This window comes from Mya arenaria, chromosome 17 (genome assembly GCF_026914265.1).
Source record: "Mya arenaria isolate MELC-2E11 chromosome 17, ASM2691426v1".
In the NCBI taxonomy this organism is placed as follows: Eukaryota; Metazoa; Mollusca; class Bivalvia; order Myida; family Myidae; genus Mya; species Mya arenaria.
Genome location: NC_069138.1, coordinates 33,820,239 through 33,839,997, shown reverse-complemented (window position 1 = coordinate 33,839,997; position 19,759 = coordinate 33,820,239). Strand labels below are relative to the sequence as shown.

The following is a 19,759-nucleotide window of genomic DNA, read 5'->3' as shown; positions in this document are numbered from 1 at the left end:
AGCTTCTTTATCACGGCCTCTCAAAATGGACACCAGTACTGGTTTCTGCCAGCGGACTCGAGAGTGTTCTATAAGCTTCAGCCTCTGTCATAATCGAGCTTAAAGAAATATGTATAATGTAAACTAACTCAAGGAGTTTTAATAGCCAGAATTCAATTTGGTAATCATGCAGGGGGTGGGGTAACAGCTGTAAATGAATGACTATTTAGTACTCACTGAAACGGAGGGACTACAACCGAAACTACATGATTGTTTGGAACTGAATTAGAAGGAGGGGAATACAGCCGAAACGAGTCTCTTTAAAATAGTAGTATAATAAAAACAATGGAAGCTACAGGAACATGCACAGTATCCTACAATTTACCAGACTTTCATTTAAGTACACAAGGACCAAGACAAAGATACATTTAACGACGTTCCATCAATTTAATTAACTTTTATTGAAACTGGTCAGTTTTTTTAAGTGATGCAACGTTTATAATGACCAATCAGCCGGCTGCAGCAGTGTTATATTCTCAATAAAAATTAAGGTTCAAATCTAGCTTAACGATAAATGTCCTTGTCTGTGATACTGAATGGTCTCAAATCTTAGTCTGGACACTGAGTTCGAGACGATGAGTCTGCTATTTTACCTACTTTTCATGAATAAACACCGAAAAGCAACTAACAGATATTCGTTCTTACAGAATTGCGGAAGCCCATGCCTTAAATAATTAAAATGGTAAAAGCTTACCTAACGCTTTACGGCAAAATCGATCATTTTCTGTGATAAGTTTCAATACATATTGACAACAAAGCTCTATTTCGAACAATTGATGAAGTTTTATTATTGAATCCATAACTATTTTCTTATTCAACACGAAATAAATTTTGTTCGATGTGTGACCCTATTGTCCAATAACTCATTCATCTACCCCTGAAATACACTTTATTTAGGAGATTCAGTCCCTGAAAGCAGAAAAAGTTATATTTCAAATTACTTGCTTCAATTTTGGCTTGTTGGGTGAAGCTTATGCTCCTTAATTCTTTGTTCAAATACAAACAATTATACAAGAAACATGAGCTTCACCCAAACAAGCAAAATTGAAGCATGGCAATGTTTAAATGTTTCTCAAACGGTTTAAAAAAAGTTCCTGCTACTTTAAATCATTCTACAATAGAAGAAATCACAAAAGGGCACATTTTATTGTTGTGTAAAAGGTGCCAACTAAGTGGACACTAAAAACAAATCCTATTATTGTAGCATATCTGAATTTGAAAGTACATGCCTTCTGCTCTTACTTTGTTAAAATATTGTTACGAAAACTTTTTAAAGCGCTAAACATGTATATACAGATATGTGTGATGCTTGCTTAATACTGAATCTTTACAAGACATGGTATTTGACTTTGAGACAATGAAGTGTGGTCCTACAAACCCGCATTCACACTGTGGCGATTTCTAATAACACAACAGTTACTATACATTTTCTACAAAATAGTTCAAAAGGTATGAACCATACTTGGATGTTCTACAAACTGACTGATGATGTTACGTTACTAGATTAACAGTATCATAATATAAAAATCCAGAATGGTATATATGCATCTAATAATATTACTAGAAATATACGTTATTGTAGTTTTTGTTATTCTCGGTATTGAGAATATGAATATCACTTCTTTATAAAACTACGTAATCTAAAAATAAAAATACTGTATGTACTAAAAGCATAAAGCATTATTATACCTTACTTTTGTCTACAATGGTAAAATCCCATTACCCGAAAAAGAGATATTTTGATTATCAGAAACATTTTCAATCTTTTAGACACTTGACCAAGCGAAAATTCACTGTCATGTCATGTGACCGCAGTGATATAACGAATGTCATATAAGGGCAAATAACTGGTTCAATATTTCAGCTATATCATGACGTGATGCCTCCTATACACATACAGCAGTGACGTCACTATTCAATATCTACGCTAAATCTCAGACAATAAGAACTGTCAGCAAGTAAACAGTGGAATTTTGTTCTAGATATAATTATTTTTATATGTTATATTTTGTTTACCTTGTTAAACTTGTTGAATTAAATGAATTAAAAACATTTTAATCATTGTTTGTTGTTTATTTTGTTCGGTATAATAATAAAATAAATATCATCTGGCAGTATGTGTGACATTTATATTGTCAACCCTCAAATCAGAATGTCACCCTCGGCGTCTGCTCTCGGTTAACAATATCAATGTCAAACATGCTGCCATATGATATTTATATACTATCATATAAGAATCTCTTAAACATAGAAACGATAATTGATCAATTATGTAACGCATAAACAAACATCTTATATTGCGCCAATACTTGGTCGGCTTTCTAAGAATGTGTAAAGATCTTTAACTGTTTATCGAATTATATAAAATATCATAAACACTTCATCAGTAGATAAAAAACAATAATATTTATATTATTATACTACATTATTTTTCTTATTTATTTACTTTTTTTGTATGTCAATATGCAATGTTTACATTCATTATTTGTATGCATATAATGCGTGTGGCCATACAGATGGCACATGACAAAGCCAAGTATAACGTTCAAATCAGGCTACTTAGAATACTAACACAAGCAATGGTAATAGTCATAACTGCCATATTATTGGGGTCCAAAATAATTTTCGCCGTTCAATAATTCTTTATCCGTTTTTTGACAAGAGCAGTATGTATTAATTTCAAAAAAGAAGAATGATGAGGTTACATTTCCACAATAAGCGTCCAAGTATTGTAGTGATGTCTGGTTTTGGCAAACTCTGCATCGTCCTTGAGATGAATCTCTGAAATATATTAAATTTATAAGCTTCCATTTATTATTTTTCCAGTTTGTAATTCTGCTATTCATGTAAACGAAACAAAGTAGGTCCCGATAGTAGTGTTTCCGTTAAACAAATGTACATCTTTTGTTTTTAAACACCAGTCATATAACGGCTATGAGTCAAAAGATTAAATTTGATGTTTACATTAATGCCCTTCTTGTAGACTTAATGGTTTGCGTTCAGCAGCCAATTCTGAACAACTTGGGTAAGGTGTCCGTAAGCAGCCAAATGAATAAACCGGTCTTTTCTTTTGTTCGATTCACGTTAATCAAAATATTTATTTATTGGTCAATATTTATCCAATAATGATTGTTGACCAAGTGACTTCCATGCATATGCTAATTATCAAAACGATAATCTGCTGATAATTTACCAAATTATATTCAATTGGTCCAGGTCTGCCTAGTTTGCACATTCAAAGTATTTGTTTGGTAAAAATTAACTTTTGGATACATATTGATCATCAGTCAACATTTTGGCTATCTTTGACCAAACCAAAAAATAAACCAGTTTTATAGAATTCGCAAATGTAATATATAACTACAGATTTGCCACAACAGTTTTAATGTATCGTGTTTGACAAAAATAATTGATGGTTTCAGCATTCATGGTTTTGAATATGTTTTATTCATACTTTTTAATTGTCACAAAAAGACAAACAGAATAACAATGTAACGCTATGTGAAGTCTTTGGATCGTGTTCTTGTTCGGAAAGCAACCAGCGGATATCTGCGACATGCAAAACGCGAAGCATAACAACCTTTTTGCAATTTGGTTCTAGTCATCTTTCTATCAGCTAGCAATGAAAGTAATACCGTTAAAGCTCTAGACAGATCATCATGTTAGTTATAATGTGATTTTTTTTTGGAAATGCAAAAGTCAGACTCGTCTCCGATCACTAAGGGCAAATCTATTATTACATTAACTAGTGTGACATCCCTTGCACACATAGGTGAGTGCTGTCAAAAAGAGTTTTGCTTTTATTATGACGAGCCTATACACGAAACAAAACACTTTCTATAGTGATGCCTACATACTGATGTTAATATTCACATAAAGTGTTAACACTAAATCCGCGCCTACACATGTTATCATATGAAGTGAAACTAGTCATTGAACACTCTAATGTTACACATGATATGTTTGTGCTTGTTCCTATTTTGTAACAATTGCGCGTTCGTTTGCATTCGCCTATTATGGACAACTTAGGCCAATCGCGCACGAGCTGATATCGTATAATACACTTAGGTACCATTGTTGTTACAATAATCGAAACATACGTATTCTTGTAAATAAAAAGTAACATACTTATTGTAAACTTATATAAACAGAACTTTCGGACTCTCTGAATATGAAGCAACTTTATGTATACATACCTACATTCTCCAATAGAAAACGTCTGTGTGATAAAACACCAGTTTCCAAGCGCATTTCGACGAAAACGGTTTGTAGAACCGGGAGGAACGACGCCAAAGTACCTGTTCAAATGAATATGAAAATTAGCCGAAACAAAGTAATAAAAAAGAAACTACTTGATCATGTCTACCAAAAGGTACGAAACATACGATGTCCATTTGTGATTTTTCCGAAAAGGCACAATTGATGGCTTTTAAGACCTGTTGGATTTATTTCTCTTTCTCATTTTTTGATTTTGTCTAAAATTGATAACTTACAAACATTATTTGACCAAATAGGTCATTGTCGTATTGTTTCCAAATGTATGAATACAGGTAAGACAAAAAAAAAACGTATAGACATTAACAATACATGGAGGCTGTCACAAAAATTCGTGACAAATGCTGTTTTTTAACATATTCGATAGAAAAGATATAGTGTGTTTTTTACTTAAAAAGTACTGTGTCATCTATGAAAGATTTAAAATAGAATGGTAAAATCGAGCGGCGAACACCGTAGATCAATTTTGGTATTTCATAGGTGGTTAAAACTTATAATTTATATGATGATTATTTTAGCCAATAATATCAAAGTTGCGTTATAACACAACATGTTTACGGTTCAACATCATTGAAATAGTACAGATACAGCACATCACATTAACCCAAGGGACTTAGACGGCCCTGCGTGTGTACCCGAGGGACGTAAACACCCCTGCGTGTGTTCCCAAGGGACGTATACAGCCCTGTGTGTGTACCCGAGGGACATATACAATCCTTCGTGTGTACCCGAGGGACGTATACAGGCATGCGTGTGTACCCGAGGGACGTATACATCCCTGTGTGTGTCCCCGAGAGACGTATACAGTCATGGGTGTGTACCCGAGGGACGTATACAGCCCTGCGTTTGTACCCGAGGGACGTATACACCCCTGCTTGTGTACCCGATGGACATAAACAGTCATGCGTGTGTATCCGAGGGACGTATACAGCCATACGTGTGTACCCGAGGGACGTATACAGCCCTGCGTGTGTACCCGATGGACGTATACAGCCCTGCGTGTGTACCCGATGGACGTACACAGCAGTGTGTGTGTACCCAATGAACGTATACAGTCATGCGTGTGTACCCGAGGGGCGTATACAGCCATGCGTGTGTACCCGAGGGACGTATACAGCCCTGCGTGTGTACCCGATTGACGTATACAGCCCTGCGTGTGTACCCGATGGACGTATACAGCCCTGAGCATATGCACATATAAGGCATGACAACAATACACATTAAAATAACTCTTTAACAGCTTTCATATTGATGACCTTTTCAAAAGTTGTTCAAATTATTTAAATTCTACAAAATAAAGTATAAGGACAAGGCTCAGTAGCCAAATATTTAAAGTGACACTCTTATTAAAAATCAATACATTCACACGTATAACAAACATAGATTTTGAGTGATAAAAATTAAACTACTTACTAAATAATGCATTTATGGAAAATATAAATTACTGATTACAAGATTGTAACCGTGTCTATAAAAGCTTAAAACGCAAAAATATTAAATGATTGGTGTGTGCTAAAATATTTACTGTGATCTTTTTAATTCTCATAAATACCGTGTTTTCTGCACCTTTCTTTCAAATTAAGCTCTGTTTCCTTCATAAGAACCATTGTTTTCGACATGTATTTACCTTTTTTGGTATATTAAACCAATTGTATTAATTGTGGAAAACCTTATTTGGGAGTAAGAGTATATCTTTAAATACTCATATTTCTAAACGTCATAGTTTACCTGTATTCACAAGAAGAAAACACAAGCTATACCTTCAAAACGTTTCGTATACGCTGTGTTGACGTACATATATGGAAGTAAATAACAAATATTAATAGACATTGTGGTTAAACAAAACCGGTTCTGCTGGAATGGTGATTTGAACGACAAAAAACGCGCAAAAGGGCTCATGTTGACCTATATACCAAAAATGAATCTCAAACACAGTGATCTCCCTTCATGAGCAGATATAATCTCTGTCGTACGTAATAGCTGGATTTCTGCAATACAGGTTTGTTTTAAAGACGTTGTTTACACTTATTAATGCAAAGAGTTAGTTGAGATTTATCAAGTTACCTTTTTTACAATATTAAACCTTAAATATTTATTGCAAAAGAAAGAAAAAAAAATGAATGACGTCATGTGAGTGTGGAGTGTGACTTACGTTCTGCAGCATTTGTCCCCATCATGAGCTGGATTTCCGTTTGCGTCAACAGCCTGGCAGGCATCCGGATCACCGGTAAGTTTACAGTCCGACTTTGACTTTAATGTATACTTTAGAAGGCGAAGGTACTCGTCAAAACTCGGGAAGGAACCGTCATTGCATGCGTTTAGCTCTTCATTGCTGATGGAGAAATTAATACAGTTGGAGTTCACATCAAACTATTTCTCTCCAGATGTTTCAAAATGTGAATGTGATGCATACACATGTAATGCTTACAAATTTAATTTATTTTATACCTCATAATACACCGCCTTACTTGCATTTAAATCAACTTTAATGTAGGGAGGAATATTCATTTGGTGAAACGATATTACCGTCATACATTTTGAGATACAACACAAATGACCAATCTCCATCGATATTATCTTAGCCAACATTTCAAGTAAAATTCAGTCTCAAAAATGAGCTATTCCTTACTAATAATGGCAAACTTTCAAACACAATAGTTGTTCTCATAGTTTTGAAATATAATATGAGTCATAATTAAACATACCTTATACCACGACAGGCTTGTTGGTCGCAAAAAGTGATGTTGTTGTTTGTTTGGAAAACTTCAGTTTCATATTTGTCTCCTGTGTAGTCTGCGGGGCGCGGATATTCTTGTAATTTGCAGATTCCCTCTTGTGCGAAGACAACCGAAGTAGCGATCGACAAACCCCATACAATCACCAGTGTCATTGAGGCCTTAAAAATACAACAGATAATTACGGCAATGATTTATACATTTGAACAGAGTTACCATCACAACGAATAGCAAAACCTATTTATCCTGACTATAATAACACAACCTTAATGCACATACCATTTTTCGAGTCACAAAAATCGTTATATTATGCTTAATATTTGAAAGTAGGATTAAGCTTGGTCATACTCCAATGGTTTCATTCACCATATAGGCTGGTTATATTAATTGATTTCATCTTATTGAAATTTATATATAGCCGCCGCAAAATAGTTGTGTCAAAAACGGGGAATTACTGGTTTATATTTATGTACAAATGTGTGATATGATTAGACCATCCGTGTGAGCTTGTTTCATATCAATCTCATTAAAATCATATCGTGACGTTCACTTCATTTCATTACTTTGTAATAGCGTAACGTCGTGAAGCGTGTGTGAGTGATCGGATTGTAATGAGATTGGTTTTATATAAAGACTATGGAAGCATTAAGTGGATATTCTTAAATTGCGTTGTATATTGTCGGCGAACTATAAACAAATAACGTTATATAAATAATGTGCATGTGCAACAAAGCAACGTGCATCAAGTCGATTATTGTTTGCAATCTGTTAATTCTTGTACGGAAACGTACACTGCTTAAAGTGTACACATTTATAACAAACATAAATTTGAAAGATAGCCCTTTAACTTCTTACTGAATAATGCATACATGATATGGAAAATAATAATTACTGATAACAAGATTGAAACCGTGTATTTAATAGCTAAACGCACACATATTAAAGGACTTGTAGGTACTAAAAGATTAACCGTGATCAACTGTCTTCTCAGAAGGTAGAAATACCGTATTTTCTGCACCTTTCTCTTTAATTAAACACGGTTTCTTTCATGTGAACAATTGTTTTCGATATATATTCATCGTGTTCGGTATACAAGAAGTATTAATTGTGGTACTGCTTATTTGGGAGTAACAGTGCATCTTAAAGACAAAGGTATACTAAAATAGTTCAAAGTCCACTTAGGATATTGTTATGACATATAAAAGATATGCTAATTTCAATTATCTCTTATAAATGATCCCATTTCAGTTAAATTGTCTCTAACAATGAGTTTGTTTAAACACCATTCATGAAAACTTTCTTTTTAAAGTAGCACATATAAGACCAAAACGTGTTTTCTGCTAAGAAGTAATGTGTACACTATTAATCTCGTCATGAATGGTGTTGAAAATCCGTAACACAACCGTGTTTAATTTGTGCACAAATTAAAGTACACAAAAACAGTGCACAATAAATCTTGAGCTATAGCACTTTTTTATATATTGAACTCGAGTTCCAAACAGAATGTAATTAGTCGAGTGACATTCATACGCTTCCATACTACGGCAAAAATATGCACCTTCACAAAAGTATATTCAAATCCATTATTGATTGCATTACTCATGCAATGGTTAAAAAGAAGATGTATTGAATACTGTATTAACACTTGAATATGCATTAAAGTAAAGTGTTCGTCCTCAAATATTTTCAGTGACACATATCCGTTTGTGGAAGTTCATTTCCATTGGTTTATAGCAGTGTATTCTACTTTCCATGGTGATATTATCTGAGCCCACCAATCGAGGCGGTAGAACGTTTAATGGTCTTCGTCGTTTACTTTATCAGATAAACCAGGATATCCTTGATCCATATATAGCTCATGATTAATGCGTTTAAGTACTTTGTAGGATGTAAATAGTTTTACGATGATTTCGTTCAGTGTTGTATTATATTTCGCAATACATTGTACACATGCTATACGACGAAAGAGGGATAGTATAACCCATGGTATTGTATGTAAACTCGAATGTTTTTTCGCATAATAAAGGTATTCGATGTACACATAAGCTTGTCATTTTATCGTGCCATGGAGTAATTTTTTTTATGATACCTCTCGTGACCTGCCAATTCTCATACCCATCATGGGCAATTTCATACTGCCACACACAACCAGTACGGTTTTGACCAGTTTACATGATACTGTCACATAGTACTGCATCGTACTTGAGAAGACTCTCAGAAATATACAAAACTTATCAGCATGCATGTATGATATCTCTCTCTCTCTCTCTCTCTCTCTCTCTCTCTCTCTCTCTCTCTCTCTCTCTCTCTCTCTCTCTCTCTCTCTCAGCAAATCTTGCAAGTACAATACAGATTGAAGATCTAGACTGACCATCATGTTATTTAATATAAACATACCAATTGTTCCATTACGAACGGCGTTAAAACAAATTCAAGCCTCGTCGTCTGCGGCGCTTAGATGGTTCATCATGTAAAAACGTTAGGAGGAGTGCGCACTCATTACATATACCCCTTGCACAAAAAGTTGATTGTTGTTTAGAAGAGTGTTTTGTAAGGACGTGCAAATGCAGCAAAATTGAAACATTAAGTCCTGATGACTATACTTCGACGGTCTTATTATATATAGTTTTAACAATTATTTGCCTATATATTTAACAAGAGACATCTGAAACCCAATGCTACGTACGATACATTTGTTTTCACTTCCATTTCGTTACTATTGCTCTTATGTTTGTTTATTCCGTTATGGAAAAAAGCCGAGCCCCATCTGATTATTGGGAGATTGAAGCGTAAGTGCGTGTAGCAACACATCATTAACTTTTCTATTACGTGTGATTTTTTTCCATTTCACCTTTGAGCTGCGCGGCAGGGTTCATCTACAACAACACATAAGGAAGTATCATCCGTAAAAAGACCAATGAGTGATTGGATTGCACTAACAATATCACTGAATCATACAAGGAAAAGTAAGGGCCCTAGAATTGAGCCCTGGGGGACCACACCAGATATTGAAACGCTGTCGGACTTCCAGAAAGAACAACGCACTGCTTTCTTTCACTGAGATAACCAGTAAACATAGCAATAAGGATCCGGAAATGCCACCCTCTCGAATTTTGAAAAGAAGACCATCGTGCCACACTCGATCAAAGGCTTTCGAGATATCAGAGAAAACAGTATTATTGCTCTTACTTCTTTTCCCTGATCTAAAGCAAGACCAAACGAATGATAAATTGATACAAGCAGATTGACAGTGGAATCCTGTGGAATAAAGCCTGACTAAAAGGGAGTAAGGAAATCGTTATGGTGTAAGAAGTTGAACATATAGTTATGCAAAAAAACTAAAACAATGCTGATAACACTCAATAAACATATAGGACGGTAATTACCAACGTCTTGGGGATCAGACTTGTCATATATAGCGCAGACATGAGCAACTTTCCATTGTGTTGGTACTTTACCGGAGCGAAGAGAGTAATAAGAGAGGTCCCAAATAGGCGGCTGCGATTTTCGGTTTTCATGATGTTTATGGAGACGAGAACATCTTGGCGGGATATATCAATGTCCTGTTATGACGGAGCATCAGACTTGCCAGAATTTGGGAAGAGGTATGTCCGGTACATTCAGATGGGTCTGAGATTAGAAGAAGCTATTTAGAAGGTTTGCCTTATCATTGATCCATAGACAGTGTCAATGTAGATGAGAGGAGGGGGTCTTTAGATACATATTTTGGTAAGAAAAAGTCATAATAGTTGTCCTAAAATCTTAAATAGGGATTGACTGCCCAGAATATTAGAGGCCAGTTTTTCAAAATGCGATTGTTGGGCAATTCTTACAAGATGGGTAACATGGTTTCGAATCTGATTGTATGTGTGCCACTGGTGTTCATTGTTAAAACATATCTAGATATTTTTTAGACCAAAAACGAAAGTGTCACTGTCCAATATCGAGTGAGTTTAAAGGGTTTTGCCCTAAACCAAGAAAAACGAACTGCTACATTCTGCTGACACAAATCGAGCTTAAAGTTACAGATAATAATATTTTATAACATTTTATGACATCAAAATAATTATAAACACAAAGTAATTACTGCTACATTTAAACACTGTTTGCACCATAAACGAAATTCGAAAATTCGCAGTGACATTTACTGTTTTATACCAATTTAAAACAAATCGCGCCACATCATTTTTTCCTGGATATTTTTTCTAAGGATTTCGACACATGTTGTAGAATGCGATATCACAAAAAAACATTTTTGTGCATTTTCATTCCTTTATTTGGGTTTCGGACACCTGGGGCACTCAGCAAAATAAGCATTTATCAATTATATCAAAATAAAATAAAATCGATATGAAACATGTAACTACGCAAGTTCTGAAAAATATAATTGCAAAATTGTTGTACAGGATTGAAATACGAGACATAATTTCCATAATGTTTCAATACCACATTACCATATCATAATAGAACTTTACTTCAAATTGCAATTCATGGCAAAAAGAAAGAACGCCGAACAAAAGATAACGAAATACGACCTATTTCTTTGTTACAACGTACTTAACTGCATGAACCATAGACTACTCAGGCAGACGTTATGGCAAAGATGGTCTGGTCTGGTTTATCTGATACAGTTTTGAAGAAGGAAGGTCAAACACGCCGTTTTATAATTTGCTTTCCCATCAGTTTAGAGCATCTTGAAAAGAAGTGAGGATGGGCATTGTAGACCCGCGTACAGTTCTTCACCGTATACACATGCCGTCGGTAAACTGTATGCAGGGTAATATAACGCATATACAGTAGTTAGTCATAAGTAAGTCATCGAAATTGCTGCAAAAAGCACCTGTTTTGTAACACTAAACTGCATAAACATTTTCTTTGACCAAACTATTGACAACTGGATAATATTTGGTAAGATGGCCTTTACTGACTACATTGAATTGTCGAATTATTTTCAATGATATTGATATCAAGGCCAAGATATACAGGAAAAGCTCTTCTCATATTTCCACTGAGTGGTCTCCCTTGATGTGTACACTGGGGCATTATCCACTTAAAATATCACCTTCTGGAAAGTTCTTGGCAAAAACAGGCCAAAGATGTTTTGGCAGTCCAATTACTTCTCTTAGTCTATATTTCCACCAAGAGCATCAAAAGTTCCCACAAATTTAGTCAGACAAAGAAACCCAAACATGACCCCCTGACACACATCTGCAACCCCGCTGACCTTGGCATTCTGGAAGCTTGTTTTACACCAAGAAACACGCCTTTTCCAGTAAATGGTGTTGATAGTTTAGGCCTTCCTTACTTTTCTCCTTGTAAACCCATGAAACCTCAATTGACGTTTAATAGTTCTAGAAGAAATATGTTTAGACAAGTTTCATTCACTAGTCCGGTCATTTCCGTTAAGGGAGTTCTTCTACCTCTGTCCACTCTTTGTGGCGCAGACAGTTTTGTTGGGGACAATTATTGTTTACACTGAAGAGCATTTCCTGTTTTCCTGCACAAAAATAAATTAAAAAATGAAAGATAACTCTCAAAATTGACTACCATAGACGACTAAGCAGCCAGCTCCCTTTGACCCACTGTAGTTTATGGCGACCTATAGATATGATTAACGAAAAATGTACTCGGTGGGCGCGTGATTTCATGCCGCATATACATATACAAATAGTTTATTTGGCATTTTTTTTATTGAAATGAATGTTTGGTTTAATTGAATGATTTACTATAAGCAGATCATTACCCGACTTTAATTATTTTACTCGGGGTCATTTTTCGTCGTTGTGACTATCACCACAGTCACCGTCAACGTCACCGTCATCGTCATCGTAATGGTAGTTATCGTCGTCGTCGTTGTCGTCGTCTTCATCATCATTTTTAAGAAAAAATCGTGTTTTAACCCAAGTCCTTTTCGTCGTCATCAAAACGAATAGTCTAAAACGTACCAGAGTTTATGTTACTTGTACAACGTTCATATAGCATTGGACTCTGCTATCACTAAAGGTTTCGGTTACTCTAATCGATTCATAAAAAGGTAATTTTTGAAGAGTTATCGTTCTTTTCTCATAATGACGCCAGTTAATAGTTCAACGATATCGATTTTTAATTAAAGAATGAATTGCGGGGTTGATGTCATTATCGGGATATGAACGCGATTGGGCAGGTCAAAATGTGTGAAGTCCAAAGGTCTCCACGCGTACTTTGACCATCCCAATTGCGTTCATATCCCCGATAATGACATCAATTCCGCAATTATTTATTATATTTACACCAATAGTTCATTTTTTTCATTCAAAAATGTTAAAAAATATCTTTATTTCATTTCAGAATTCCTTTCAGTAATCCTCTCTTACCCATTCCGTAAATAAAACAACCCGATTAAAACCGGAAACATTTTTTCAAATGACGTCACAATAACGCAGGAAAATATCAACCATCTGAAATCATCTATAAACGTAAAATTAAAACACTTATGGCAACAAAACGTAATTATAAAATATAATAAATTAACATTTTCTAAAATGTTGATTTATATGTTACGAGACCTGCTGACCGAACACAAATAATAAGATCAATAGTTGTCATGTATATAGTTATGCGATGAATTGCGATCAACATAACCGAAGATGTTGCGTTTATCGATTGATAAACGCAATAGCCTCAAGGCAGTTCATTTAAGGAATGGTAGTTGATGTGTAAATATTACAATATAAAAGTAGACATCGTATATTTGAAACTCATCTCTGTAAAGAAAAACACAACTATATGCGGTGTGTCATCGAGCACGCCTTTTCGCTACATATGTCTTGGCAGGAACTATATGCGTCGTGGCGCACTGTATGCGGCGGCGAAACTGCATGCGAAACTACAAATCTAAGAGGAAACAGGTCATATTTAGTGCCACTGACGAAACAAATACATGACACTTATTACTTGAATACTTTATAAAAAGAGCCACACACAGCGTTAGATAAACACGGCGCGGTCAAATAAAATAACTCTTTGAAGTGTTGAAACAGAAGGAAGGTTCAAGTCCACTGTTGGGGAATTGAATGTTCAAGTGGAAAAAGACCGTCTCAACAGTGTCAAATCACATTTCGATCGTGCTTCCTTTACCTGATTGAATATGTCAAGTCAAGTCTCCTTTATTTCACTCATTCCAATACAAACATGTATAAATGAGGTAATATCAGATAATAAATATCACAAAGGCAACCAAGAGAAATGCATACATATGTAGATTTGATTTTCTTATATTACAATTGTATGACAGTGTGTTTCATAAATATTAAATAGCCATTGTTATCAATTTAGTTAAATTCCTGTCACATACATAAATAGATAATTTTATCAGTCGTCGGTGATAGATATCTCGGTATCTATTTATCTCAGACCTTACTAGTTAAAACAGTATATCAGCTTAAATAAAATATTATTACAAGATTAACATTTAAAAGAATAATATGACATAATGAAACATAAAATAACTCTTTACCCTATTTTCATTTCACTAGTATCCTTCGACTTCTATAACGTCAGCTAATTGGTCAGCGCTTTCGCACGACCCGAAATGACGTTTTTGTTAAATAGGCCTCAACGCAAGAAAGGAAAACAAAGCAGGACCCTATTACACCAAAAACAAAAATGTCACAAATTGTAATATTCTAATTCACAGTGTAACTTCTAAATAAACAATACCGGTTACGAATGCGACTATTTGAAACGATTGTTATCGGTTTGGCTTAGGAAAATAAACATCTCAGATATTGCCACCAAAAGAGTTTAAAATGACAACCATGGCATATATCTCTTTTTAATCAATGTGTTTCAAACATATGAAGTATTGCTTGTCGTTATGTTTGTGTAATTGTTATAACCTTTGATCGCCTTATACTCCTGTCAACACGGCTATCGGACTTTTATAAGTATTCGACTGGAGGTAATCTTAAACAAACACAGATTATTGGGCTATATATCAAAATCATTGATTGGTAGTATTTATTAAATTAAGGTATATCAGGATACATTAACCAAAATAGCATGAATTTTCAAGATCATTTTTGAAAATTAGAAATATAAGACGTATTGTAACATGTAGTTTCTCTCTGCTACAGGCATATCTTAAGCTAAGAATTTATTATAAACGTGTATTGATTTAAATTATTGTTAAAGCTAGTTGATTTGGTTTATCATCATTTTGTAAATTGGTATTCTTGGCATCCAAATAACTTTCCTTAAATTTTTAAAACTTTTCAAAATGACTTTTATATCATTGTTTCTCACATAGATCAATACAGCTGACAGATCACACCGGCATCTTCGGCGTGCCCGCAATTATTTGTACCAATATCGCTGTGGGTACAATCAACAATGCTCTGTTCACAAACATTATTTTTGAAACAGGTCTGTCGGAGTGTTTGATGAAATTAATCAACTTATCAAACTCCGGTAATAAGACGAATGCGGGACTCTTTAAAGCAGCAAAGGCTGTCCTTTGTTGTATTTAAAATTGTGTAGTAAAACAAAAGGTACCTTTGTTTTAAGTCTTCATTTAAAGCAAAATGTTGCCTTCCGACGTAGCATATATAAAGCAATTCATTACGTGGTATACACACACTGAATAATAAAACTGCGCGTGTGACGAGATATAATATTGACAATTTTGAAAGTTAAAATAATGGAAACGGCGTGTTTAGAATACGATTTTACATCTGTTAATTTATTTTAAGACATACAACAATAAAGGCTATAATCCCATCATTTATCGGTAAAGTATTTTATTGCGTGTGTGGTATGTTTGTTGCGATTTTATTTGAGGATTTGATGTTTGTACGTTTCGGTATCTAGTTCAATGTCGTGTTTGCCCTTGCCGTGTGCTTGTAAACAGTTTCTTTTAATTTCCGACTACTGGGCTTGTCCCTGTAGTTTCATTACGAATTTCCGTTCAAATAAGTATCTGTCAGTTGCTTTGTGGTATTAATTAAATCTAATTTGCTTGCTTTTGTATCAGACATGACCTCTGTTAGAGTCACTAATGCAATTTAATATAGACAGTGTCCTAATCTAAGCTGTACATTGTCAATAAGCATGTTAATACTTTCCAAAGCCCAGCATTGAACAGACAATATTTGCATCCGCATCCTCGAAGCTGTCGTCACAAATTGTGCCCCACTGGCCGTTTAAGAAAACCTCAACTCGCGCTTGGTTCGGAGCATCGGAACCCGCCAAACGAACTACAATGATGTTTACAGGTAAAAATAAGTTGCTATGTTTCAAATGTTGTTTGTTTTTTACTACCATTTGTTTTAACTGAAATGTTTGAGGTTTATGGCATATACACTGGTTGACGGTACATTTCCGAACAGGGCATAAATCCCGAACAGCAGCTAAAACACGCGTTTGTTAACCGTGATCGATTATTCGATGATCTAGATCAATACAAAGGCTTGCCTTGGTCATACTTGCGAAGTTTTATCTTGTTTTGTTGAGTTTTTTTCTAAAAAAATGCCATTCAATGTTTATACGCTTAAAGATCAAAATGTAGCACACGGGGGAATGACGTCAGAGGGCGCACGCGCATCTTTAGGTTTTGCAGTTATGTTGACCTACATTCAAGATAAATAGAAATCACGGTTTACATTTGAAGTGAATGTTTTGAAAAAACATCGGAAACAATAAATCACTTTACAGCTAAGTGTTTATTTAATATAGCATACTTTTTATTTATATTTGTATGACCATGTATTTTCGCTTTTCAAGTGTTCGGTGTTTGTGCCCTCCATAGCATAATTTTAAGGGTGATTTATTGTCCATAAAATGAACGATTTACATCATAAAATTGATGAGATCGTGAATCGGTACTTTGACAGCTGTTTTCACATGGACCTAAGATGTTTCATACGAAATTTGAAGCTACTACAACAATAACTCTCCAAGATAATTTTTAAAAACCTCAAAAAGTGTTCGGATTTGTGACCTAAGCCAGTATATGTGCGTTACAAACTGAAAATTGATACTTCAACTGTGCTGAATTAAAAAAATGGATTTTTTTCTGTGTGGTTTTCCCATGACTTTGTAAAATAGAATGTCGCCAATTGATTAACTGATGTATTCAACATTGTGTGGTAAATGTTGCCATGAATTCAAAGTATGTATTATCATTGTGCTTTGCTCCGAATCACAATAAGCATGCGAAAGCTCTGAAAGCCCTCATTCGTTCCGGCACAAGTTCGCCCGGATACAGATGGCGATGGATTATTGAAATTGCGATGACGAGGTTGAAAATATATCAAATTATAACCCATTCTTACCGTAAATGACGTCACGATTTCAAAGAATGGGAAATTCATTTCAATTGCAGGGTTTGGGTTGTTATTCTTCCTCGATATATTCTAAGCAGCATTCTACTTAAAAACATAAAATAAACGATCGGATGTATCTGTGTTTTTAAATTATTCCGGGTACTACATTTCTGCAATGTATGTAGCGCGGGAAATGGCATTGCTTTGTGGTTTTCGGCTCATCACTAGAGCAGGTACAACAGGTGGGTCGTTTTTGTTTTTGTATTCGATAAAACATGTGATCAAATGAATCTGACACTCGTCATTATAAAATACACATTTGATTCTAATCTAAAGGTTCGCTTACTAACATATTTCCTGAACTCGTTGAATAAATTTCGGTATAATATCGTGACAAATCCTACAGTTTTGTAATACCTTGTTTCTTGTTTGATATAGCCATCACGTGTGTTTCTATATAACAGAAGTGTAATATTAAAATGCTGTTGTCTTTCAAAATGATGTTGACTTTAAAGGTGATTTGTCTATGCTTACTCGAAAAAGTCATTTTTAATTCAAAACCTTGTATTAACCTCAAACCTAATTTGCCCTACCTCACACCCCTACCTTTATTAATTTTTACGTTTTCAAGTCGTATAAATATGCAAAAACAGTTCCAGAATGTTGGCATAGGTTAATATCACAGTTTATAGACCTGCAGCCAATTGTATTAAAGTTGGTTAGATTTAACCGCTGGTTAAAGTTGTCCAGCTGTTAACTTGAACCAAGTTGGCCATTTTATCCAAACCGTTTGTCCGTTTGTATAAAGGCAGAAAATGCGACGGCTAAGTTAACCAACTTGGACAACTTTAACCTAACCAAAACTTCATGAAAATACCCACAATGCACTGATAAACATGGTTCCGGTCAGTGCGTGTTTACCGCATTTTTCTGTTAACATCATAGACTTGTTTGGCATATACAACGACATTACGAAAAGGTTGTTGAATTTTAATGAAAAAATACCCATCAAATCTATTACACATCCAATATCCATTAAGTAGCGTAAACATGTACCTATTATTTTAATATACACCAATATATAGGGCTTATGGTATCATGGTACAGTAGTACCAATTTAATAAAATCGCACTTACCTGTTTCAAGTGCATATTTCCTCTTTATAGAATTTTGTGCATCGGCAGATTTAATGACAAACTTCATTAAATCTGCCCAGCATATTAAAATGGTAAATATTCAACCAAATACCTGAAAAAACTGTCAACAATGTATACGCTCCTTCTGTCAAAAATAGTTTGATAAATATTACACATGCAACATCTCAACGGATAAGCTCATTCCGGAAACAGGGGTATTTAACTTTTAATGTGCACAATATTGTTGATATTGCATCAAATAAAAATGCATGAGCATGCAAACATCATTCATATAAGCTTCTTTAATATAGCGTAACAAGTTTTAAGTGAATACCAGTTGCCAATAAATTGTATTTGCTAACCCGAAATAAAAAGTGTCACTTTCATTAAAATGCAATAGCTTCGTCCATTTAAGTGTGTGTTATTTGTAGAAGATGCCATCTACGGAATGTATAGTCAGTTTCAACTTTGTCCCTGAAAAATCAAATGAGTTTTGTATGGGGCCATTCCTTTCGATACTAATTATATATATATTTATCTTGTTTTTTATATGTTGACATTATATGTTATTCAAAGTTGACATTAAAACGTTTAGTTTTATATGTTATTCAAATTAGTATTATTATTCAAATTTAAACTCATTTATATAATAAGTGACTTTTGGTATCAGTATCAGTACAGAGAAATTATTAGTTTACAATTTAACCCTCTCAGCATAATACAATGTATTATTAATAACTTATTCTCTATATGGCCTTAGATAAAACATTGCGTGAATCCATTTCCACTTACCAGGACCACAAAATCAACAGATATGAAATATAATTTATTTTCTTTATTTTCATAAAACTATGTAAATAAATTCAAAGTCAGTGTGTACAACACACACATGTATTTAAGATTAATAAAATCTTTAATGTTAGTGTTGAAGAGACATGCAAATTCATTTTACAAACAACAAGTCAATAAAACCACACTCTAGCAATAATGTATTTATTTTATCATATTTGTTATAAGATTTTTTTTAAACCAACCATTCATCATTTATACAAAATGTTCGTTACTATCACCCCCCCCCCCTTCGAAGAAGAGGGGTATATTGCTTTGCACATGTCGGTCGGTCGGTCCGTCGGTAGACCAAAGCTTGTCCAAGTGATAACTCAACAATATCTGGACATATGGTCATCAAACTTGACATGAAGGTTGGGCCTGACCAGTAGATGACTCCTATTGACTTTGGGGGTCATCTGGTCAAGGTCACAGTAACCTTTAA

General features: G+C 34.5%; 1 protein-coding gene across 5 annotated transcripts; it reads right to left on the bottom strand.

Moving 5' to 3' along the window:
- Positions 1 to 787: 787 nt before the first annotated feature.
- On the bottom strand, positions 788 to 8,872 carry LOC128224083 (uncharacterized). Of its 5 annotated transcripts, none has more exons than XM_052933739.1 (6): positions 7,329 to 7,464; positions 7,020 to 7,210; positions 6,467 to 6,646; positions 4,236 to 4,337; positions 2,745 to 2,820; positions 799 to 948 (listed from the first exon to the last, which is right to left on the bottom strand). In XM_052933739.1, exons 3-6 carry the CDS (start codon positions 6,528 to 6,530, stop codon positions 942 to 944), a joined length of 249 nt encoding a protein of 82 aa, XP_052789699.1. In that variant the 5' UTR covers positions 6,531 to 6,646; positions 7,020 to 7,210; positions 7,329 to 7,464; the 3' UTR covers positions 799 to 941. The 5 variants fall into 5 exon arrangements, with proteins under 5 accessions (XP_052789698.1, XP_052789695.1, XP_052789697.1 ...); XM_052933736.1 differs by lacking the exon at positions 7,329 to 7,464 and adding an exon at positions 8,608 to 8,872 and having other exon boundaries at positions 804 to 948; XM_052933738.1 differs by lacking the exon at positions 7,329 to 7,464 and adding an exon at positions 8,020 to 8,582 and having other exon boundaries at positions 788 to 2,820.
- Positions 8,873 to 19,759: the final 10,887 nt, after the last annotated feature.

Coding starts and splice junctions, on each gene's coding strand:
- LOC128224083 (XM_052933735.1), bottom strand. CDS start 8,706: ATGCATATTCAAGTGTTAATACAGTATTCAATACATCTTCTTTTTAAC. Junction 4,338..6,466: donor GGGGACAAATGCTGCAGAAC/GTAAGTCACACT, acceptor TCATTTGAACAG/GTACTTTGGCGTCGTTCCTC. Junction 2,821..4,235: donor TTTTCTATTGGAGAATGTAG/GTATGTATACAT, acceptor AATATATTTCAG/AGATTCATCTCAAGGACGAT.